Here is a 24,845-nt window from a genome sequence, read left to right on the forward strand (position 1 = left end):
TCTTGCCCAAGATATTATTCTGGAGGGAAAGGAGAGGGTGAGGCCCCAAATCACCTTTGAAGCAGGGGTGGAGAATCTGCTTGGCAGATCAAGGTAATCAGGTGACAGCAAAAACTGCAAAATAATAATAATAAAATTAGCAGGGGCAATTAGTGTTAAATAGTGGGAAAGATAGACAAAGGACACAGCTCTGTTAGATTCACAGCTCTTTATTACAGCAGTTAGAACTGCTCCTGGAGTCTTGACACATTGCAGCCTAGCTGGCTGCTTTATATAATACTAAGAAACTTGTAACAGTAACAACTTCCAACTAACTAACCAATCAGTGAGCGACAGTTCTGAGTCCTTCATTTGCATACTGGTGGCCCTGAGTGAGAACTGCAGCTAATCTTAATACATAACAATTAGAATAAGAACTATTATTAGATTATTGACGTAAACCTCCAGAATGTATTTTGTGTAGTTAAGTTTTTACCTCTATCTTCAGCACATTTTATTTTGTTGCTATGGCTAGTGGCCGATGCAAATAAAGATTCTTCCGATTCTGCATGGCCCTCCAGAGGTTGCAGGACTCCAGCTCCCATCAGCCCCAGACAGCATGGCCCAGTGGTCAGCAAAGATGGGACTGGTGTTGGGAAGGCAGAACGCTGCGCTAGGCAGGCAGTCGACAGCCTGGCCATGTTTGTGGGCTTCTGACCTCTCTCCCTGCCTGTCCTGCAGGATGTCAAGGCCCAGCGCTCGATGCCTCTGATCGGTTTCGAAGTGAGCCTGCCTGAACCCGGCGAGCGGGTGGACCGACGCCACGCCTTCCGGATCAGCCAGAGCCACCTGTGCTGGTATTTCAGCCCCGAGACTGAAGAGCTGCGTCAGCGGTGGGTGGAGGTGCTGAGCAGGGCGGGCCGCGGAGAAGAAGGCAGAGGGCCGCCCTCCATCCAAGAGGCAGATGAGGATACGGAGGCGGAGAGAACCTAGAGGCAGAGGGCTGGGCAGATGGGAATTGCGGATTCTGCCCACTTGGGGAACTTGCTCACCATTCTCTGACCAGTATACTTGAACGTTCCTCCCTCCCTCTCTCTCTGGCACTTTCTTCCCCTTCTTGTGGTCCGCATCAACGCAGCCAGCCTGCCCCTGCCGCATTCCCAGCCGCAGAGGCGATGCACGTCACACGTCCTGACATTTGCTCCAGGCCAGTTCCGGCTCCTAGCTGCAGCACGTAGTAATCGGAGCATCTCCACTTTCTTCCTTTCGTCCCATCCTCTATGCAGGAAGAAATGGATGCGAGCAGGTGGATGTCTTCCTTCCAACACGTGCTTCCCCCTTTCTTTGCATCTTGGACCAAGATCCGTTCTTTCAGTCCCCACTGCTTACTTACCGAACTTAGCACTTACCGAACATACGTCCTCTGCAGTGGTTTGGGGGAATTGGGGCAGGGTAGGGAGAGAGTTGAGACAATTCTTTCAGTGGAACGCATACAGGGGCGTGGGAATTTTCCTCTCTTGAGCATTTATTTCCCTTGCTTGTTACCCTCCTCCCTGTATTTGTGTGAGACTAGGTGGCGTTTTGTCTTGTGATGTTTCCTCACACAATACGGACCATTTTTGGACCTGGAAAGGCTGATTTGAGGCTGCCTTAGCAGATGGATTATGATGATTTGAAGTCTCTCTCTCACCCCACACCCCCTTGAACAAAACAAGCAAGCTGGGACACGAGAGCTAGTTAGAAGAAGGAGCCAGGGTCCTTGTCCTTGCTATAGCATGCAGGGTCCCCTCTTACTGATAAGGCGCCCCCTCCCTCAGCAATTGGACCGTGGTGCCTGCCACCTGCCACCACACAATCTTCCTGCCTCTCCCAAGGGGTCCAGAGGCACGGCCCACACCAGAGCTCTCCTGTGCAAGCCCTGCTAAAGTGGGTGCAGCTGCACAAGGCTGCAGGTGACATCTTTGCAACAATTGCTCTTCCAGTTTGTGCTTGAAATTTTACATATTGCAAATATGCTCCAAGGTGCTTTCAACAACATGAAAGAATGCAATAAAATCATGTAGAAGTCAAGATAAATCCAACAGTAAAAAGAGGTGTGTGCGACAGAAATAAGCTGCCGAAAATTGATCATGTAAAAGATACCTGGAAAAATGTAATCTACAGTTGATTTTTCTAAGTGAGCAGCAAAACCTTATGGCTAAATGTATGCCTAAAACAGGTTAAAGTTATAAAATTTCCTTTTAAGCTATGGAAGAAAAATCTTTCCCCTTTTTCTGGGGGAAAACAAATTTGGGAGAAACTGGATACAGTATGTGATATATTTCCCCCCCCCCCCAAAGCATCATAGAATTATAAAGTTGGAAGGGACCCCAAGGGTCATCTAGTCCAACCGCCTAAAATGCAGGAATCTCAAATAATGCATCCATGACAGGTGGCCATCCAACCTCTGCTAAAAACCTCCAGTGAAGTCCGTTCCACTGTCAAAACAACTCTTACAACCAGAAAGATTTTGCTGAAGCTTAGTCGGAATCAGCTTCCTTGTAACTTGAAGCCATTAGTTTGGGTCCAACCCTCCAGAGCAGGAGAAAGCAAGCTTACTCCATCTTCCATGTGACAGCCCTTTGGATATTTGAAGATGCCTATCAATATCTCCTCTCGGTCTCCTCTTTTCCAGGCTAAACACCCAGCTCCCTCAACTGTTCTTCATAAGGCTTGGTTGTCCTTCTCTGCACACCTTCCAGCTTGTCAATACCCTTATTAAATTGTGGTGCCCAGAACAACACAGGATTTCAAGTGTAGTCTGACCAAGTCATAATGGAGCAGAACTATTACTTCCCTTGATCAGAAAGCTATACTTCTGTTGATGCTGCCTAGAATAGCATGTGCTTTTTTTTGCTGGCGCATCACGTTTGGCTTGTGGTCTAGTAAGACCCCTAATTTTAATACATATTGCTGGCAAGCCGGGTGTCCCCCCGTCTTAGTGCTGTTCAGCTGGTTATTCCTGCCTAAGGGAATAGAACCTTAAATGTGTTGCTATTGAAAATCCTTTTGTTAGCTTGGGCCCAGTTCTCCAATCTGTTATGGTCACCTTGAATCCAGATTTTGTCTTCAGCATCAGTTGGGTGTCAACTGCAAATTTGACAAGCATCCCCTCAATTCCTTCATCCAAATCATTTATAAAGATGTTGAGCAACAACAGAACCCTGTAGCACCGTACTTGCCATTTTTTCCCAGGGTGATGAGGAACTATTAGCAAGCACACTTTGGGTTCTGTCAGTCAACCAGCTACAAACCCAGCTAACCAGTTACCTCATCCAGCCCACATCTTACAAGCTTCTCCGCAAGAATATATTTGCCAAGCCTAAAATTATTTTACTTTTTCAATGACATGATGTGCCTAATTTACAACTTCTTTTAGCATATAAGATTGTACTATTTGGCATCTTAATGGAACTTAAGAGCAATCCTGTGGATTTTTTAAACCCACGCTGATGAGTAGAGCCTACTCCCAGGTAATTGGAGCTTCAAAAGTATAAATGCCATGCAGTGTAGAATCCTATGCCTACTGAGAACTAAGCACCACTGAGTTTGGTTTGGATAGGTTTGCAACCTTGGTTTTGTACAAACAAAAAACCCAGGCCACTGGATGCAGGATTTTTTCCCTAGTATTTGCAAACCTAGTATTCTCTGAATTTACTATTTTTCTGGCCTTCACATTTTTAGGATAGGTGGGCACCAGAATGGGACTCCATAAGCTGAATCTGAACACAGACAAGACGTTACCCAAGAGCCTGGATGGCTACCAGTTAATTTTGCACAAAGTTGTGGGGTTTTTTGTGGTGCCTGCCTGATATTGTCAGCAAAAATGCCAGCCAGGATCCTACCCCACCCCCCTCCCAATTCAGGATGGGTTTATCCTTTCTGGGTGAAATCTATTAAGGTAGAAAAACCAGTTGCAAACGACCAGTTTACAATGTTTAGGCCCCAATTTTATGCACACCCAAGTTGCATTCATTTTAGTATTAATGTTAAGAACTGCCTTGCTCAATCAAAACAAGGTGTACAGTGGTGCCTCGCAAGACGAAAATAATCCATTCCGTGAGTCTCTTCGTCTAGCGGTTTTTTCGTCTTGCAAAGCAACCCTATTTGCGGCTTAGCGGCTTAGCAGCTAAAAGGCTATTAGCGGCTTAGCGGCTTAGAAAAGGTGGGGGAGAGCGAAAAAAATCGCAAGACTCGCAAGATGTTTTCGTCTTGCGAAGCAAGCCCATAGGGAAATTCGTCTTGCGAAGCGCATCGAAAAATGGAAAACCCTTTCGTCTAGTGGGTTTTTCGTCTTGCGAGGCATTCGTCTTGCGGGGCACCACTGTATCTGCCAATACATTATTCTGTCTGTTGAGTTCCTCGCCAGCAGGGTATGACAGCAATAGCCATTCTCCTGTTCTGTGCACCTGCCGTTCTGAGTGATACATGGGTGTGCTATTTACCTAACCTAGCTAATATAAAGCCAGTGATAAAACTTAAAAAATAAGATGAGGCCACAGCCACCTCTGAGCAGGCAAGCCCCATGCCATATAAAATAGGGTGCTTGTGCAGCAGATGCTCCTAGCGGATTTTGCCGAGAAAGGGGGTCATTACAATGGGGAGAAAAACCTCTCTCGCACAACCTTTTCTCAAATGCAGTTGCCTCCCTTCTGCAATGCACTTAAACATGAGTTGGTGTTCCTCCATTCTGTTCCAATTCTTTATTGGACAGTCACAGAAGCTTCCTACGATCCCTCCAACATTTCTCTCCCCCTCCCCTTGCTTCTACTATTTCAACTTATATGTGAGCAGGTTGGGGGGGGTGTCCTAAAAAACAACACCCAACTTGGTTGCCCTGTTTTATGACAGGCTCCTGGTGGGGGCTGTTGGTGCCTGTCCCAATTCTTTTGTCATCCTCTTCCCACCCCCATCCCCATCGTGGTGTAGAGCTAGTGCATGTAACTTTTATATTAAAAAAGTCAGTATTAAGGGATATACAAAATCTTACCAAAATAATATTTTATTGTTGCTCATGTACAGTGGCTGGCCACTACAGAGGATAGGGAAGGGGGCTTCTATTGAGAGAGGCGCCCTGTCCCACAACCAAGGATTTGTGTATTGTCCATGTTACTTTCTAGTTTCATTATTGTATTTGGTTTTCCATTGTCGTCTTTTTTTTAAAATACAGAATTTTGTTTTTCTGTTATGCTTATCTGTCTGTTTCAATAATGTCTAGAACGCAATCTTTCCCTTCGGGATGGGCTTGGGGGAAAAGATATGGGCCTCATTTAGTCCTCTGGGAGTTGAAGAGGAGGCAATGGAGATGTTGAAATCAGTGTCTTGCCATGGAAGAAGATATTTCCTTGCAAAAGAACCCACGCTGCTGCTAAAACAGCCGTTTTTAAGCACAAGGAGGTGGCAGAGGTGGAAGACGGCCTCCCGTGCATTGAAAAGAAAATCACTTCAAGGATCCTCAGCCCTTTGGGCCCTGAACCTGTATCCCCTTCAGGGCAGGAGAGCCTCTACCAAGTGAGGAGCAGAGGGACCAAGAACAATATACTTAGGCCTGTGCAGAAGCCTGGTCACACGCAGAGACCAAAAACATCTCTGTCATCCAAGCTGCTCCTTTTGATGCTTTAAAAATAAATATTAGTCTCTTGCAGCTGGGGGTGAGGGGAATCACACAATCCCATTTCCCCAGCCATGTCCCTGCCTCACCAGCTCAACCAGAACTCCTGCAGTCGTGGTGCAGGCCTGCCCCTTGTTCCTCATTTCTTTTTCTTCCTCACCAAGGTCCAGCCATCTTCAGGATCTGCACCGGAGGAAGGTGGTGGGCTGGGCTGGGCTCCGTTCATGCTGGGAGCAGCACTGCAGTCCATAGCCTGGGCAGGGGAGAAAATGAGACAATGTTATCGGTGACTGGATTTAATTGCTGTTTTCTGGTTCACATAATTTCTGTTTTTAACATTCTGGGCCAAAAACCCAGTTTGTAGCCTTCACTGTTTGAAAAATATAAAGGCAGTAGTTCGTAGGATTTACAAAGGAACATGCTTCACAGAAACCTGTCTCTGGGCAAGTCCAAGGAGCCATAGTTCTCACCAACTAATTGCAGTCTAAATCTGCTGAATTAAATAGCCAGTTCCTTAACCTCATCATCTGACAAGTTTAGACTGGAGCAAATGGCTCCAGTCATCTGGACCTTGGTTATGCACCAGAACAGTTATTTCTCTTTCCTTCATGACATTCAGCCATGTTTCCCTCCTCTTCCCTCCATCCTTGTGTCAGCCTACTGAGTTATGAAGAAACTTGAAATCTGAATAAAGCCAGCAGATCAGAGGTTATGCAAAACAAGTGACAGGCTGGCTGGCTGTTTTCATTTTCAGTGCAGTTTATTTGTCATACCTCTTCCTCAGTCCCCTGTTCCTCCTCACTGCTGCTTTCCTCTGCTGGCTTTGATTTTGCAGCTGCCACCTTTGCCTCTTGCTTCTTCTGAGCCAGCCGGACAATGGCTTCGTGCACTGCGGCTCCCTCTCCCTGCTGGCACTGACCGAAGAACAGGCGCAATTGCTGGCTTACCTACAGTGCGGGAAGAGGGTCAAGTCTCTTTCAGCGAGCAGAGCAAGAACTTCCACAGGGCTAACCGCTGCAGCAATGCCCTCCTCCAGAGCTGGCACTAGAACAGCATCTTCCACCAGACCACACACACAGCTCCTAGAGCAGAGAACGGAAGCCAAAGGTTCCTGTTCTCAACATATCTGCATGTTTACTGCTCAAGTTGGCAGCCATCTCATTATACTTCTGTTCATACTAATAAAAATAGCCACAAGATACAGGAAAAATAATGCCATTTATATGGGGGAGAGTTCTTTCCGTCTGCATGCACACTTGAAGAGGGCTGAGCCAGGGTCAGAAGTGGCTCTGGGGCCAAAATGCTACAGTGTGCCAGTGACAAGGCCTTGACATGCACCCGTCCTAATGAAAAAAGAGACATTGCCTTAAAAGCCCCTCCTCCTCCCGCCTTTTCTCGCTGGGAGAAGTGTCTGCCAATTTTTTTTCCAGCTTAGGAAGCTAGACCTCCCACCAAGCCAAGCAACAGGGTGGGTTGAGATTGCTTTATGAGTAATTTACACATTTCTCTCTCTCCTTTGGTAACACTTGCATTTTTCTAAATGAGGGTGCCATAGAGGAATTGGTCCAAAATGGGTGTCTGACCTTCAGACAGAGATCATTCTAGGAAGCAGTGTCTGAACTGCAGCGTCTTGATATAAGCATCCCTCCAGTGCCGTGGCCTGGAAATCTGGCAGGAGGCCAGTCTTGGTTTTCCAGAAGGCAGATCTGTTGAAATAGCTTTTAAGGCAATGACAGTTTAGTAGCTATTCAGAACCAGAGGAACAATCCGAAATTCAGTCTCTTAAGTTCCACATTTGTCTTTGTAATTAAGGCGTGGTAGTTTAGGCCCATCAACATTAGATATGTGATGAAATATCAACAATGATGGATGTTATGTTTTTATGCCACCCTTCCTCCAAGAAATTCAGAGTAACATACGAGGTTTCTCCCTCCTTCTAATTTTATCCTCACATTAATCTTCTGGGAATGCCTAGGCCAAGAGGCAGTGATTGACCTAAGGTCACCCTGTAGCTAAGCAAGTCTCCCTGGTTTCAGGCTCTAGTTTGCTGCTATGCTGTGCTAACTTTCAGCTGACTGGATAAACTGATCCTACTCAAAAAGCAAGAGTAATTTTGTGTGTGTGGTCGTTCTAGCTACCAGTTTTAAGATGGGATTTCTTGCCTCGCAGAAAACTGACAAAAACCCTGCCTTTTCTCTGTTCTACTACCCTCTGCAGTGCAAACGGTGAGAAGCAGCATTTGGAAAAAATTGGCTCCCCAGATTTGGAAGGCAACTTCATCTGACATTTTCCTTCTCCGCTGTTCTGTAGCTGCAGTGCCTCAATGTACAGTGCAAGAGCGCCCCACAGTGGTAAATGGCAGTCAGATCAGGGAGGAAAGAGGCAGTTAAAACGTCTAGGTCCTGGGGCTGGATTACACGAATGAGGGAGAAATAGATACAGCTAGAGTGGAAGGTGTGACAAAGAAAGCAACCCTTTAAGGGCAGTAGAATCCATCCCAAAACAACAACAAAAAAGGAATAACTAGTTTGATGTGTTTGTGCTGCAAGGTCCAAAATTCAGCTTCCTGCACTGCATCAAAGGCATCTATATGAGGGCTGAGAATTTGAGGGTTAAAAAAATAAAGTTCTACTCATATTTGCAGAAAGGCTTTGTAAAAGCAAAGTCTCAAGTGCATTTTTTTTAATCAGCTTGCTGTGAACTAGCAGAATTCATCTCAATGGCTGCAGTTTTGGGTCTGCCTTATAATAAGCTAACATTCCTACCCCAATTTTTGGGTTTCCCTTCATATTGAGGGGACTGGGGCGAATGGTTTCAGCTCAGATTGGCTAGCAATCCTGGTGCTTTATTTGTGATTTACATCCTTGGCTTGCTTTTGCTCTCCGGTTGTGACACTTCATGCAGTGACTTTCTGGCCTTCTTCCAGCCCTATGATTTTTAAAAGCATCCGATCATCAGCAAGGAAAAATCAAGCCGTTCATGACCTCCCATGTGCCCTGGTGAATTGAAGACCAGCCTGCTAGACTATCTAAGGCCAAACCCACTTGAGGTGTCAACAAATACTGAAGCATGGCAAAGTGGGCACACCTGAGACTGGCTGTGGCTAGGTACAGAATGGGGAGAAAGAGAAGAAGGGGCTGAGTCCCATTTCAGTCTAGAGCAGGGATCTGCAACCTTTAAGACAAAAAGAGCCACTTGGACCCATTTCCGAAGAAAAAAAAACTGGGAGCCGCAAAACTCGTCCTTATAAAAATAACTTTTTTGTCACTTTTTTATTATTTCTTTGTTTGACCCCTCAGAATTACTCCTCCTCATAGAAATAAACGTTAAATTAACAAGTTACCTTTTTTTGTGTGTGTGTTCTTCACTCCCCTTCAAAACAGTGACCAGCGTACATGCCCCTCACAACGTAGCGGGCGGGCGGGAAGGTGACGTTGGGACGGTGCGTGACTAACGCACGCACCGCCCCCATGCGACATCACAGCCAGTACAGCGCCCGCCACAGTGGGGAGTGTCGGGGCGCACAATGTGCCTCCTCCCCTCGCTAGTATCCACCCCGGAGCCGGGGCAAAGGTGTAAAAGAGCCACATGTGGCTCCGGAGCCGCGGGTTGCAGACCCCTGGTCTAGAGGAAAGCAATGGTTTGGGGAGCTCTGGGAGTTGCAGGAAGAATCATTTCTGACACCAAAGCTTCACAACCAGCAGACAAATTCACTCTGCTTTAGACTGTAAAGAGGGGATTGCTCATATGACTGAATGCTCCTTTGTACCTCAGGGACGCGGGTGGCGCTGTGGGTTAAACCACAGGGCCTAGGACTTGCCGATCAGAAGGTCGGCGGTTCGAATCCCCACGACGGGGTGAGCTCCCGTTGCTCGGTCCCTGCTCCTGCCACCCTAGCAGTTCAAAAGCACATCCAAGTGCAAGTAGATAAATAGGTACCGCTCCAGCGAGAAGGTAAACGGTGTTTCCGTGCACTGCTCTGGTTCACCAGAAGTGGCTTAGTCATGCTGGCCACATGACCCGGAAGCTGTTTGCAGACAAACGCCGGCTCCCTCGGCCAATAAAGTGAGATGAGCGCCGCAACCCCAGAGTTGGTCACAACTGGACCTAATGGTCAGAGGTCCCTTTACCTTTTTATCTTTAAAAAAATATTCTAGATGTAGAAAACTAGATGCAAGGGAGAAAAGTTCCGAGTGTAGCTTTCTCCCCAACATGATAATTTTGGAAGTGTAATTTTTTCTTTTTACACCAAGCAACATTCAGTCACATAAGCCCTTATTTGCAGTTTGAAGTGGTGCAGGCTAGTTTTTCTCACCTGCTGCTGCTTGTGAGAAACAAGTCCTAAGAAATACCACTGCACTCTCAAAGGGAGACAGGAGATCTAAGACAAGAGATGATGCTCATTCTCAGTGGGAAAACCAGCCAGTGCAGGTTTGCAGGAAGGAAGCAAAGGTGACACAGCCTGGGAAAGACCTATACAGTCCCTTGGAGCCTAGACTAGATGCTTCCATCCCAAGAGAGAGAGAGAGAGAGAGAGAGAGAGAGAGAGAGAGAGAGAGAGAGAGAGAGAGAGAGAGAGTGCAGGTGTAAGGAAGAGAGGGCTTTGCATATACCTGAGCTAAGCTTCCATCTTCTATCATAGTGTCAAATTCATTGTTCATCAACTCGGCAAGGAAATCTTCTATCTCATCCAGCTCCAAGTCAGCTACAGAGAAGAAGGTAGACAAGAAGTTAAAAGCCTGTGTAGAAAAGAGGAAAGAATTCAGTGATTCAAGTGGCCAGGAACTCCGTAAGAGATGCTAGAAAACGGGTATGGGGACCTGTTGGCCCTCTCAGATGTTGCTGCGCTGCAGCTTCCATCATTCTTGACCACTGGCCTTGCTGGCTGGGGATGATGGGAGTTGCAAGTCCAACAACATTGGATGAGGGGTGGTGCACAGGTTCCTCCATCCCAATCATAAAGGTGGGGATTCAGGCTCACAGAGAGTACCCTGCCCAAATGAACCCCAAAGCCCCCAGATGTAATCATTCAACCTAACTCCCTTGCCAGATGCTCTGCTCGATTCTGCAAGAACCTCTCTGGCTGCTACTTCTAGGTGACTGTGAGACCAGCCTGACTTGAGCACCACAACACAAAATAAAATGAGGCACCCACCATGTTGTGCCAAACACAGGGCAGACCCAAAGTCTGTGGGTCTCCTGTCTGATGTTCTGCCTTTTAGTGGACCGGGTTAGTATTTGTCCTGTTCCTGATGTTCACAGATGAATACTTTGATTATTCTTATTTTCTGTTGTGGATTTTACATGTTTGATGTTGCTCTGTAATTTAATATTTCTTAAGTTGCTTTGAGATGTTTTGTTAACAGCTATGAGCACATATAATAGTAACAATAATAGGTTTATCTTCCATGGAGTCTGCTATCTGGTTCAACAGAACATTATCTTGTTTAGGGACCTCACCATTGCTTTGAAAGTATTGCTCCACAGCCTCCACCATCCATTCAGCTTTCTCTTGGCTGTACGCCCCTCCAAAGCCGTTTTCAACTGCGACCTGCATCAGAAGATGACAAAGCTACATTCATAAAAGAGAGTAGTTAGGCAGTTTTGAAGGAAGCAAACTCCAAGCTAATGAGTTGAGGTTGCTTGGAGTGAAGACACAGATATCAAGAGTGCTGGGGCTGGTTTAATACTATCTTCACACAAGGTGATATCCAATGTTGATATAGCCAGAGTAGATCCATTGAAAATCAAATGACTTAAGTAACCAAACTCCATGGATTTTAATGGGCCAACTCTACATATGACTTAGCTGATACCACTCACATGTTTTCAGTCCTGGTTTGCACTACAATAATGTAACAAAACAGTTTTGGGGGTTTTCAGCTGTGTTTCAGAAGATGAATTAGGGGAAAACCACTTCCTCCTTTGTCACAGATGTGTTATGGCCATGATGGGCAAGGCATCTACTGGGTAGCGTCAATGGCATCACCAAACCACCTCCAACAATCCTTGGAATCTTCATTTTTTCATTTAAGATGGAGAAACATAAATGTGTGTCAAAATAGTCTGCCTAAAGCACAAAGGAGGGGGCATGAGTGACAGCCCACACGTACAGTGACACAGCTTTCCATTTTCCTGTTGATGAAGACCTCTGTATAATAACTAAAAATAAAGAAGTGACCCACATTGTCACCCCTGGTTATTTCAAATCTCCTGGTTCATTTTTTAAAATAAATTTTAATGGGGCTTATAAAGAAAAATATAAAGATTATTATCAAATATCATTTTTTTGTCCAAACTAAAACATTAATCTAAAAGCAAAAAAGAGAAAGAGGTAGAAAAAAGGAATAGAAAAAGATTGAGAGAAATTAAGAAGCTAAAGAACTTCTGATTCCTCATCTGACCACTACAGTGGTACCTCTAGATACCACTCTAGATACCATTCATTTCTAGTAATCATAACCTTCAATCCTCAAATCCCAATGTCATCATTTCTTTTTCTTTTTAATGCAAAGCCTATGAGAGGTTTCCAATCTTCAGTAAATATTAACAATGACTTTTCTCTGATTAAACATGTCAGTTTTGTCATCTCAGCTAAGTCCATTAATTTTAGCAAAATCTTTTGGTTCTTCAGAATCATGCAACACTGAGAACATCAGGCCTAAGGCCTCCCTAGTCCGGGATCCAGTTTCCTACAGTGCCCAACCAGAAGCCCACAGGCAGGAGAGAAGGACAATAGCACTTTCCCACTGCTGCTTCCTGACAGCTGGTGTTCAGAGAGGCATGCTGCCTGATTCTAGAGACAGCATGCAGCCATGACGGCTAGTAGTCATTGACAGCCTTACCCTCCATGAATAAGTCTATTCCCTTTCAAAGCCGTCTAAGTTGGTAGCCATCACTACACCTTGGGGAAGCAAATTCTACAGGTTAACTGCACTGCTTGAATATGTTGCTGCCTTTTGTCTGGCATGTTTATTCAGATGTCAGTCGCAGAGTGCTTATGCCTAGGTGAGTGTTCTTTGGATTATAGCCAGTTTCCACCGGTATTATTTTTTCCAGGATGTTTATCAGGTGCACATAGTTGTGTAACGAGTTCCTATTCAACAGCAGAGCATGCTAACCAACTGTAACTATTAATTGGCTCAACACCAGTTGTGCATGTAGGTACCATATTGAACCCCTTTGGCACAGAGTTCAAAGTTCTGAAAATTATACTTATTCAGGAGGTATTTTTGTATGCCATATTAAAACTTTTACAGATCTGTGGCTTCTAGATAGGAAAAAGGAGTACTTTTCTAGTTGTATTTTTGAAGTTGAGAATTCAGTTTTTGTGATAGCTACTCAGCCCCTAAGAAATTGATTAGTTTTAATTTCTTCCATTCTTTTTCTGGACACATGTACAACAGGGACCATGCTTAGAAACAGTGATGGGAGGTGGAAAATTTCCCAGTTCACAATTTTTCTATGGATGTCTTTCAGTTTCACAAGGTTTCATAAGGTTCGTAAGTAATAATGAATGAATGCCGGCTGCAAATATTGTACTGGGCAAGCTTGGCAGTTTCAAAGTTTTTAGCTTTGTTTATTAAATACAATTAAAATAAATATGTTAAATTAGATCACAATCTAGGCATCATAGAATTCTCCAATGCCAACTTACAAACATTTTGCAGTTTTCCAGAAAACCCACATCATGGCTTAGAAATACATCTAGCGGGAGCTGATATAATAAAGTTAAAAAGTAATGCTTAAAATGATGTTATGGTTGCAGAGAAAAGTTACCACCATTTGTACGTGTACATAAATAGCAGCAGAGAAGACACATTTACAGCCTCACCCAGTGCATTTTTACCCCTAAATCCTGGCCTGTATTTTGCCAGAACGAAGGTGGCAACCCTACACACCAGCAACCAAAGTGCACAGTAAAGTATGAAGTCCGCTTCCATCTGCCTCACACTTTGCTTTAAAAGCACATTTCCTTTTTCTACTATTATCTGAGCTCATGGGAAACAACATGAGGCAGTGATGGTCAACAATTTGGATGGATTTAAAGGACGATGAGACTAATAATAATAATAATAATAATAATAATAATAATAATAATAATAATTTATTTATACCCCACGCTCCCCACCCAGAGGCGGGCTCAGAGTGGCTAACATCAAATATAAATTACAATAAAACGTAATAGGGGGGAAAAAACAATTAAAATATGGCTTAAAATACAGCTTAAAATGCAGCCTCATTTTAGTAGTAACTCATAAATCAAGACCATCAATGGAGGAAACATCAGATATTCACCCGAGCCAGCTATACATGCTGTTCCCATATGGGCCAGCAAAAAAGCCAAGGGAAAATTTATATACCAAATCCTATATAAGGGGTCAAAGTGAGTCCAAGCCGAAGGCCAGGCAGAACAGCTGCATCTTGCAGGCCATGCGGAAAGATGTCAAATCCTGCAGGGCCCTAGTCTCTTGTGACAGAGCGTTCCACCAAATCGGGGCCACTGCTGAAAGGGCCCTGGTCCTAGTTGAAACCAATCTAACCTCCCTGAGACTTGGGACCTCCAAAGTGTTATTTATGGACCCTAATGTTCTCCGTGGGACATACCAGGAGATGCGGTCCTGTAGGTACAAGGGCCCTAAGCTGCATAGAGCTTTAAAGGTCAAAACCAGCACCTTAAACCTGACCCTGTACTCCACCGGGTGCCAGTGCAGCTGGTAAAGCACTGGATGAATGTGATCCCACGGCAAAGACCCTGTAAGGAGCCTCGCCGCGGCATTCTGCACCCACTGGAATTTCTGGGTGAGCCCCGCGTAGAGCAAGTTACAGTAATCAAGCCTGGAGGTGACCATCGCATGGATCACTGTGGCCAGATCAGGGCAAGAAAGGGAAGGGACCAACTGCTTAATATGGCAAAGATGGACAAATGCCACCTTTGCTGTGGCTGCAACCTGCGCCTCCATAGAAAGGGAGGTGTCAAAGGTTGCACCCAAACTCTTGATAGAATCCGTGTAGCAGAGAGCTATTGATGGCTATGAGCCAAGACAGCTTTGTTCAGCCTCCCCGGTATGCCTCTGAATGCCACGTGCTGGAAGTGCAGGAGGGGAGAGAAGTCAGATTAGCCTCAACCAGAGCCAGGGCCTTTTCAACACTGGCCTGGTGGAACGCTCTGCCACATGAGACCAGGGCCCTGCAGGATCTGATTTCTTTCTGCAGGGCCTGTAAGACAGAGTTGTTCCGCCTGGCCTTTGGCTTGGAATCAATTTGACTCTTTTTTGATTCTCTTTCTTTTTCCTTTCTCCTTCTGTGCTGGAATTCCTATTTGGGGACTTCCCTGGCTTTTTTCTGGCCCATGTAGGACCAGTCTGGATAGTTAGCCTTGGTGAAGACTTAACGTTTTCATCCCGCCAAAAAGTTTTTGATTTGAGTTTCCACTGAAATGAGGCTGCAGTGTGATGTAGCGGTTAAGAGCGGTGGACTCGTAATCTGGGGAACTGGGTTCAATTCCCCGCTCCTCCACATGCAGTTGCTGGGTGACCTTGGGCCAGTCACACTTCTTTGAATCTCTCAGCCCCACTCACCTCACAGAGTGCTTGTTGTGGAGGAGGAAGGGAAAGGAGATTGTTATTCACTTTGAGACTCCTTCGGGTAGTGATAAAGCGGGATATCAAAGCCAAACTCTTCTTCTTTTAATGTTGTATTTTAATTTTTTTAAAGTTGTATTTCAATCAATTGTTTTTATATCGGTTGTTAGCCTCCCTGAGCCCAGTCTTGGCTGGGTATAAATAAAAAATTTATTATTATTATTATTATTATTATTGCTTTGCTCATGTCCTGCTTGCATGAGAGCAGGATGCTGGAGGAGATGCGCCACCCGCCTGACCCAGAGGGGCTCTTCTTATGTTCTTAAGCCCACTCCGCATTCTTTGAACCTGCAGCTGCAGGAAGGAAATGCACTTTGCACATGCTCGCCCTCCACGCGGCCTCTTTTGCTGCCTGCCTGCCTGCCTGCCTCCGCCCCCCGCTCCTCTCCCCGCTCCCTACCTGCAGAGCAGGCCAGCTGCCCAGGACAGCCTCGACCCCTTCTCGGAAGAGGCCACGTGCCTCCGCCCGCGGAGTCGCCATCACCGAGCGGCAGGCAGTCACGAGGCCGAGCGCCGAGCTATCGAGGAGCCGAGGAAATGGCAGGCGGGCAGGCGGAAGGAGCCGAGCGCCGAGCCCGCGAGCGCCCCTCTCCTTTGTCAACAAAGGCAGAATCCGGCAGCGGAGCCGCTTCGAGCCCAGCCGGCGGCGCGTCCAACCTCCCGCCCCAAAGCATGCAATATTCCTGGACGCCATCTAAACACAAGGCGATGTGTTGCTGGTCTTCCTCCGATGCTTGTTGCCAAATGCCACTGGACGGCGTTGGAAACCACGCTTGTGGGAACATTAACTTGGCAGACAGCCGCCATCCATGCAGCTACGATTCAGGCATCATCATGGAAAGCTAGGCAATCTCAGCTGGAATCGCAGAAAGTCGCTGACTTTCTGAAGACTTCAGTGGCTGCCTGGCAGGATGCCACAGATCGGAACCCAGCCATGATCCTGCAGTTTTTTTTGTCTTCTGCTCTCACCACAGCGGCACAAGGAGCAACACGGCTCCCCTCCACCAACTGCCCGCTCCCACTGGCAGCATTTTAAGGGGGGACACCTGTTGAATGAGTTAACCACTGTGGTAGCCCGCCCCCATATGCAATGCCCTAGCCAATTCATTTCATATATCAATAGTCCTACCCACCCTATTGATATATAAAATCTAAAATTTTATAACTATGTATAGATTTTGTAACTCTATACGATGATTTTTTTTAAATCGATTTTGTAGCTCTATAAACTGGCTCGGGTATTTCATTTGGGGTAAACTCAGATGGCTGACAGCCACCCAATTGCATAGCAAAAAACTCGGTTCTGCCCCCTGCCAACAAAAAGCCTGCCCCCCTAGAATAATGATGATGATGATGATAATAATAATAATAATAATAATAATAATAATAATAATAATAATAAAATATTTATATCACGCCCTCCCCAGCCAAAGCCGGGCTCAGAGCAGCTAACAACAATAAAAGTAACACAGCATTCTAAAATCAATTCATGGCAACCATTGGGTTAGAGTTCTATGAGGATTACCAAAGGAAGGGGTCTGACTGTGCCTCGGCCAAAGGCCTGGTGGAACACTTCTGTCTTGCAGGCCCTGCGGAAAGATGTCTGCACCCGCTGGAGTTTCTGGGTCAGTCTCAAGGGCGGCCCCACGTAGAGTAAGTTACAATAATCAAGTCTGGAGGTGACTGTCACGTGGATCACAGTGGCTAGGTCAGGGCCACAGTAAAATAAATAATGGCTGCGCCCATGCCCAGGGGGCCAATGAGTGGTGGTGTGGTCATCAGACCATGGCTCTTCTGAGACCTTTGGTCAGTGCTTGACTTAGCTGGCAGACCTGGAAAACATCTCACAAACACTAATGTATCTTCTCTCCATGAATGGCAGGAAGCCATTTAGCTGGGGAAAACCTTTCCCGCCAAGGGCAAGCAGATATGAGATCTTTCTCAGGTCAAACCTGAGGACCAAATAAAGCCAAGAATGCTTCCAGATGACCTGTTTATTCTGATTTGTTTTCTGGGAGAGAAGGCAATGTTGGCTATTTATTGAGAATTCATTCAGACTTGTTTGTGGGGAGGTTAGATAATGTTGCATCAAGCAAATTTTATCCCACACTTTCAAGTGCATGTCCCTATCACTATCCTTATCGCAAAAAGTCCAGTCTTTTGGGGAAGAGGATTTATTGTGCAATAACTCCCAATCAAGTATAACGATACAATCTGAATTTGCCTGCAAGTGATTGAAAATCACACAAAAATAGTGCCAGTCTGGGAGCACCTTAAGAGAACTGCAGGAAGCAAGGGGAAGAATGTGGACTGATAACATCATGCATGATGGCAAAATAAAAACAGTCACAGGTATTTGAGTGCCTCCTTCCTTCCGTTCACAAAGTTCTAGATCCTGGAATTTCTGATCTTGACACTATCTTCAGTCTTTATTTCAATTATTACTTCCCAGTGCAGATTCTCCTTACATTCCAGCCAAAAAACATACCTCAGGACCCAATGTGAGATTATGAGAGTAGAAGATCTGCCCGGCAATGGGGCAAAATCCTGGGTAGGGGATCTTTATTGATTTTTTTTTTACAGCCAGACACTAATAACTGATTCTCTGAACACATCTCACATCTTTGCTGAATTCCATCAGGAAAATTATGGATCAGGTGCCTCGTGGCACAAAACCCACAAGAGCACAAATAGGCATTGTCCTCTAGTGACTTGCAACACAAACTGATACATGTCTACTCAGAAGTAAGCTCCACTGTATTCAATGGGTTTTTCTCCCAGGGAATGGGTATATAGGAGTGCAGGAATATAATCTATATCTGTAGTTTCTTTCCAGAAAGATGTGCATATTGTTTGAAGTTGATAACATTTGTTTTCTGCTGCTTTGTTTGGAAAAAAGGGGGACCATGGGGCAGCAGAAGATAGCATGCCGTGGATTTAAAAAAAATCTTTTAAAAACCTGTTCCAGTAGAACAATTGTTATAGAAAATAATAGGGGTATTGGCTTTTGCTGCCCAGTTCCCCAAGGGACTGAGTCCTCTATGTCCACGATGAATGGATGGAGGCAAGATCCATAGAAAGAAAGGCAGATCTTTGTTGCAACAGTTCCCTCCTCTCCTTGCAAGGAGGTAGGAGAGACCCAGAACAATGATGCGAAAGCCCCTATAAAGACAGCGCAAGACCACACTCCAAAATATCATACATACATCACATAAGGAGGGAGTCTCCAGCAAAAAATTGAGAGTGTTGCTTCTCTCCTGCCAGGATACCTGATGATGCCTTACTTGGTTGCATTTTCTGGGTAGCCTGGCCATTCCTTTTAGATGGTAAATACTTTAAGTTCCTGAATCGCTTATGCATATTGATAGTTTGCTCAGCCTGATACTTGCCAGACTGTATTTGCAAGGAGGTGGAAGCCCCTACAGTCCAAAGATAATTGGAAAGCTTTTCCCATTTCCTTCCTCCTTGCAGGTCAATTATATTTAATTATATTTAATATTTGAGGTCAATTTGTCAAATTGTGCTTCAGGATTGCTCTCCTGTACTATTTCAGTCACCTAGTTGATATACTTATGTTTTTGTGTTTGCCGTGAACATTTATTCTACATTTGAGAGCTTAGAATTCCTACAACTCCTTCACGCCTTCTCTTGTCAACACTGAGGTAACTCCCGTTAAAATGCGCGGCAACGCAACGACCCCCCGCCCCATCCCTTCCCATTACTGGAGGCAAAGCAAAATGGCCGACGTGGAATCTCACCCGCCGCTACTCTCCCTCCACATTCCCCGCTCGCCCGCCCGCTTTCTTCCCACAAGAAGAAACTACAATTCCCAAGAAACCCCGCGCGCAAATAGTCCGATGCCAAGGCTTTGCGGGGGGGGGGGGAGAGAGAGCTGCTGCTGGCAGACGCAGTCAAGTCAATGGGGATTATCCTCTCTCTCTCTCTCTCTCTCTCCCCTGGCGCGCGCTGCCTCTCCGCCCTCCTTCCCCGCCTCATCTTAGCGGGCGATGGTGAGGAAACGGAGGTTTCAGCAGCTGGGGGGGGTCTTTTCTAGGGGTAGTTTCAGTGGCTGTGGAGAAGTAGTTGCCCAAGAGTGAGGGGGGGGCGCTTTACCCGCCCCCCCCAAGAAGAAAGGTCAGTGAACTAAAATGGAGGTTCGGTCGGAGAAGGTCTTGGGGACTCCCGAGGCGCTCCGCTCCTCAGTGCAAAAGTCCCGCGAATCACCTTTCCGAAAGCTCACATACGTGCCCTGCTCCCTTGCAAGGGGCTCAAGGCAGCCTCCGGGCCGCCAGCCGCTTTCCTCACCACAATAACCCGGTGAGGTAGGACAGGCGGAGAGAGGGGGGCTGGCCTGAGGCCGCCCAGAAGGGATTGAAGGCGGTGTCTTGGCGGGCATCGCCTAGGCTGGGTCTCAAACGGGATGGGGATATGGTTGCGGGCATCGATCAAGCCGGAGTTTCTGAGCCCTGCAGCGTTTTGCTTTTGCCTCTGGTCCTCCTTTCCCTTGTCACTTTCCGCTGTAGATTTCCCTCACACATGTCCTAAATTCGGGAGGCAATATGCTTACAGTATTTGGCTAGGGGAGCTGATCTGAATGAAGCAGAAATTGGATATGATAATATGGAGTAAGAAGGGGGACATTAGCTTTGAGTACTTGTGCATGAAAGAACTGAAAGGGCCACTCCTTTTAATTCTGAGAATAACTAAAGCATGCCATTCCTTCACCCTGGCAGCAACACATCACAGGAATGCATTCCCTAGTTCATATTTTGAGGACATGAGGTTCCAAACTACTCTTTTACAGTATTGGTCATCTGCAGTGTGCTAGTTGCTGCCCCAGAATACAGTTTATATCTCTGTCCAAGGTTTTCCAGCACACTTTCTGCTTGCAGGAAAGCAGGTCGCTTTTGGGATATTGGTCTCCTGTTTCTTACGGGCTTTCAATTAAAAACAACAACACATTTTTGAGTGGATGGTCAAACAAAGCAGTGCTATAAAAATGGCCCCTGTAATCGGAGGCATATTCTTTGTGGGACTGAGATTGTGTGTGTGTTTATCCCTGGAGATGCAAGGGATTGAACCACTGCATTCAAAGTGAACGCTCCACCACTGAGCTATGGCCCTCCACGAGTGGTTTTCTTACACAGCAATGCTGACCTCAATATTTATGGGATATATCTTCCAGCACACCAAGGGTTGTACATCGACCAGTCTCTGAAGACTGATAAGGATTATGATTGGATCAACTGGCAATAGTTATAAATTCTGTATAGGATAGTAGTCCTGTGCCTTCACTAGGTCAGTGGTAGAACATCTGCTTTGCATACAGAAGGTTTCAAGTTCAATCTCTGGCATCTCCAGATAGGGGTGAGAGAGACTCCTGCCTGAAACCTTTGGGAGCTGCTGCTAGTCAGTGAGGCAATACTGAGATAGGTGAACCAATGGTCTGACTCAGTATATGGAGGCATCTTATGTTCCTAACAGAAAAGGGAATTTCAGCATATGCAGGTTTTTCTACTATACTGTGATGGGAGGAAGCGGACTGTTTGGAATACTTCTTTTTACGAGGTTTAGGAGCCCTGTTTTTATTGAAGCAGGTAGTACTAAGGGTGTTCTTTTTGTGAATGCATTTCAGTAAGAGCCAAAAGCAATTGTCTCAGCAGAATAGTTGAAATGCAGTGAGTCTATTCAAAAACCATGAAAGTCAGCTTTTGGTGATTAGGCTCTAGTATTCCTGCTGTTCCATTAGTTTGGTGGTTTTCAATGTTCCTGTATTTGAGAAACCCCTTTCCCATTTATTTATTTTGCTGGTGAGCCCTTGAGTGTTGCAGTGGATTTTGGAAAGTGGGGTACAGATTTCTCCTTAGGCTTGTTTCACTCATGGAACAGAAAGGGGTGCTATAAATTGTATTTTATCACTTCAGACTGCAGGTGGGGTTGCCATTTTTTATGCTCCTGCATGTAAAAATGTTCCCTGCAAGAAGAACACCAGCATGTTGAGAAGAAAAGGACTGTCTACCACAACATTTTTGTCTTCTGCTTTAGCTTTTAACTGTGGAGCATTCAAAACTCTGTTGCCCAACCTCCAGTCTGAAGTGGTACAATCCATTCTGCTACATCTGAACTCATACCCCCTCAGTCACAGACTATTGAGTGGTATTCAGCTAAGTTTTACTTAGAATAGAACCACTGAAATGAATGAACATGATTAAGACCTGTCCATTAATTTCAATAGGTCTACTATGAGTGAAATGTAATTGACTATTACTTCTGTACTTTGTAAATGGGATGTGGGTGGCGTTGTGGGTTAAACCACAGAGCCTAGGGCTTGCTGATCAGAAGGTCGGTGGTTCGAATCCCCACGACGGGGTGAGCTCCCGTTGCTCGGTCCCTGCTCCTGCCAACCTAGCAGTTCGAAAGCACGTCAAAGTGCAAGTAGATAAATAGGTATTGCTCCGGTAAAAAGGTAAACGGCATTTCTGTGCGCTGCTCTGGTTCGCCAGAAGCGGCTTAGTCATGTACGCCAACTCCTTCAGCCAATAAAGTGAGATGAGCGCCGCAACCCCAGAGTCGTCCATAACTGGTCAGGGGTCCCCTTATCTTTACCTTTACTGTACTTTGTGTTCTGATGATACACACGTGTTCTGCAGCAGGCACCACCTCTTTTAAAATGGTGTTTTCCATGTTTGTTTTTATAATTTGTGTTTGTTTTTTAAATTTACTTGTATTTAAACCATTTAAAATCCTGATTAATCAGTATGTCATTTTTAATTAACAAAAGTTTTAAAATTGATTGAAGCTCTAGAATAAATGTGGAAGTATGTGTGATCTTTTCAGTTTTGTTTCTGGTGTTGGAAGATGAGAGAGTATTTTCAATGAAGTATATGTTAGAAAGACAATGGTTGTGGAAATTGGTGTAATTTTCATGTTTTTATTTTCGCATTGAACTGTGAGTTTGGTAGTGTATGAGCATCAAATGTGATTTACTTCTGATTAAAATGTGCAAATTTGTGGTTGCTATGTATGTTATAGTTGCATTTGTAAATTTGTGGTTGCTGTTCTGTTCCTGCACAAGAGCTGCTGAGAACGTGAGGCTGCCTGTGTGTGCGCACGCACGTTTTGCTGAGCTTGGCATAGTCATGCTAGCACATCTTTAAACCGACTAAATTAAATGACATGTGTCTGCAGAAGAAGTGAGCTAATACTATCACCATGTCTTATTTCTGCCTACTTAATGCTCTCCCAGAGAGTGGAAATCTCCACTGCTGAAGATGGGAAAGAACATATTCGTTTGACATCCGGGTGTTCTGCCTTTATACACCATCCATCTCTGTGTATCTTTCTCCCCCTCTCTTTTATAGGGCAGATGGTTTACCCCATGTAGTTTGCTTCATTGAGACTTTGTTGGCATGTCAAGCTGTACGAGGGCTGCCTCTGCTTCCATCTCCTCCTCCTCCTCCTCCTGCTCTCTGTGTATATATGGAGGGGTTTCCTCCGAATAGTACAGCCCAGACAGAAGGTAGAAGGGAGAGGATTGCTCTTCACCTGCTTATCAGACGAGGTTCACCATTACCCGGAAGTTCTTCCTTGTAAGGAGGTGGGGGTCTTTTCCCCCCTTGATGCAGTAAGCATCCCCCACCTCCTTTTCACTGCTTCCATGGGGTTTGTTTGAGAGGAGTCCACAGAGATGGAGAGATGCCTCCCCGCGGGCGCTAGCCCAAACCTTATACACTTGGGTAAGGAGGGGGTGGTCTAGGGATGGTTTTTGTTCCCTGAATGATGGGTGGGTAGTAAGAAGAGAGATCGCAAAAGAGGAGGGGGTCTGGGCGGCTTTTGTGCATGTGACTACAGTATGTCTGGATGAATCGCCGTGCTGAGCACTGTTGGGAGTATTGGTGGTTGGAGTAGAAAATGGATCCGGCCGGGGATTTATGTTATTATCTAAAGTACAGTACCAATACTTAGAAATTAAATTATTTGAAATCAACACGACTTAGTTCCTAGAAAATATGTGCAGCCTTGAGGAATCAATTGGTGTCCCCCCCTCCAGGCTGGGGGTGATTTAATCTGTGAGTGATATTTGGTGTTCAAAAGACAGGTGTGTGGGGGGTCACGATGGATGGAATTTCTTTGTTGGGTGAGTCATGTGCTCAAAAATGATGAGGCAGGGAGGAACGATAGAGCTGGAATTTTATACTGATATTTTATTTAGCATGTGGAGGAAAGAGGCAGAGTACGTGTGTATAGAATTCCAATGGACTAGATAGGGGAAGAGAAGAAAGCCTCTTCTTAAATTATTTGTGGCTTTTACTCTCATTGTTCCACAATGTCCTATTAACCACATGCCTAAAACCCCCCTCTATTTTCCCTTTTGTATGTGCTTTCTATTATTGTTTGTTTGCATCTACCCTCCTGTGTTGTGGTATCAACCTCATTCTGCGGGATTTTTTTTTAAAAGACCTTTTGTGTGTGGCTGTGTAGTTCCTCCACCCCTAGGAATTTTGCAGACTGAATTCATCAGTGGGATTTTTTTCCTCATAGAGGGGAGAGTGTATATGTAGATTGTGTTTGTTTTAAAATAACTGTGGCTACAATACTAAACACACTTCCGGGGGAATATCCTCCACGGGACATCCTGGGACTTTCTTCTGAGTAAACATGCATAGGATTGTGCTGTTTGAGTAATTTAGCTTTGTTGGTGAAATATTTCAATTGGGATGGGTGGGGGGTTTGATCAGCACTTCCATCTGGGGCATTTCTTCTTGTCTGATCACCCAAGTTAAATATATAGTTCCTTTGCTTTCCTTAGATGGGTTTTCATTAATTGTTCTTCAGAACCATTGCAGCTGTTTGTCTGTTTTGTACCTTATATCATGTTATTTTTTGATACTTTAATATCCAGCTGCCTTTAGGTTGCATTTGAAATGAAAGTCATGTAATAGTAGGGACAAATAGGTTGGTGAGTGCTTTCTGCATACTTTTGTTGTGCATTAAAAAGTAACACTCAGACAAACCCAGGTTTCCTAGTTGTATTATGGAATTTTGCTCATGGTTTGAGACTGTAAAAAAAAAAAAGGCATTTAAATATATCCTGCAGCTATCTAGGTTCCTGGTTTAGTTCCTGTTGCCGGCAGAAAGGTAAGAACTTGGGAGCTGAGCAGCAGATTTTATTATCTGGGTCATGAAAGTGGAAATAAAGTCCCCCGTGACTTAGAATTTTGGCTGCTAGATATCCATTTGTCTCAGAAAGGTGCAATGCATAGATCAAGATTCCATTAATCTCTTGTTGCTTTGGCAGTATGGAAGGATCTCTGGCAATAGGGTGGTGGTGGTGGAGTCCCTCAGAGGGTGTTGCTGTTGCAGAATTCTGTGATTTATTCACACCACTCATCAGAAGGAGCCCTCTGTTCCCTGTCCATGAGTTTATTGCTAGTGTCTGCAATTATGATTTTTGAAAAAATACAAGCCTCCTTAGAACAGAACCTGAAAGCAGAAGCAATTCAGATTATTTTAAGTTACTGTTGAAATGTACATTTTAAATAAAAGTCGTGTAGAGTTCCAACAGTTCAAAA

At 45.2% G+C, this 24,845-nt stretch overlaps 4 protein-coding genes across 24 annotated transcripts in view; 2 read left to right on the forward strand and 2 right to left on the reverse strand.

The window, feature by feature from the left end:
* FGD1 (FYVE, RhoGEF and PH domain containing 1) overlaps nucleotides 1–2,257 on the forward strand; it is a 45,503-nt gene extending 43,246 nt beyond the window's left edge. The window contains 2 exon segments of the mRNA XM_081894998.1: nucleotides 608–691; nucleotides 697–2,257. Coding sequence (XP_081751124.1) covers nucleotides 608–691; nucleotides 697–972 — 360 coding nt within the window. The 3' untranslated portion in view covers nucleotides 973–2,257.
* PFKFB1 (6-phosphofructo-2-kinase/fructose-2,6-biphosphatase 1) overlaps nucleotides 1–24,845 on the reverse strand; it is a 294,172-nt gene that overhangs the window by 47,524 nt on the left and 221,803 nt on the right. The window lies entirely within an intron of this gene.
* TSR2 (TSR2 ribosome maturation factor) lies at nucleotides 5,005–15,982 on the reverse strand. The gene is made up of 5 exons (XM_081894803.1): nucleotides 15,674–15,982; nucleotides 11,090–11,180; nucleotides 10,243–10,334; nucleotides 6,403–6,576; nucleotides 5,005–5,882 (listed from the first exon to the last, which is right to left on the reverse strand). Exons 1-5 carry the CDS (start codon nucleotides 15,965–15,967, stop codon nucleotides 5,769–5,771), a joined length of 765 nt encoding a protein of 254 aa, XP_081750929.1. The 5' UTR covers nucleotides 15,968–15,982; the 3' UTR covers nucleotides 5,005–5,768.
* WNK3 (WNK lysine deficient protein kinase 3) overlaps nucleotides 19,270–24,845 on the forward strand; it is an 81,577-nt gene continuing 76,001 nt past the window's right edge. For 20 of the 21 annotated variants that reach the window (XM_081895155.1, XM_081895150.1, XM_081895141.1 and 17 more), the window contains exon 1: nucleotides 22,801–23,009. The gene's annotated coding sequence lies outside the window, so the exon portion shown is untranslated. Of the gene's footprint in view, nucleotides 19,408–22,800; nucleotides 23,010–24,845 lie in introns of those variants that run through there. The other variant, XM_081895152.1, reaches the window with a different exon arrangement.

The sequence above is a fragment of the Podarcis melisellensis genome, assembly GCF_964234715.1.
Source record: "Podarcis melisellensis genome assembly, chromosome: 17".
In the NCBI taxonomy this organism is placed as follows: domain Eukaryota; kingdom Metazoa; phylum Chordata; class Lepidosauria; order Squamata; family Lacertidae; genus Podarcis; species Podarcis melisellensis.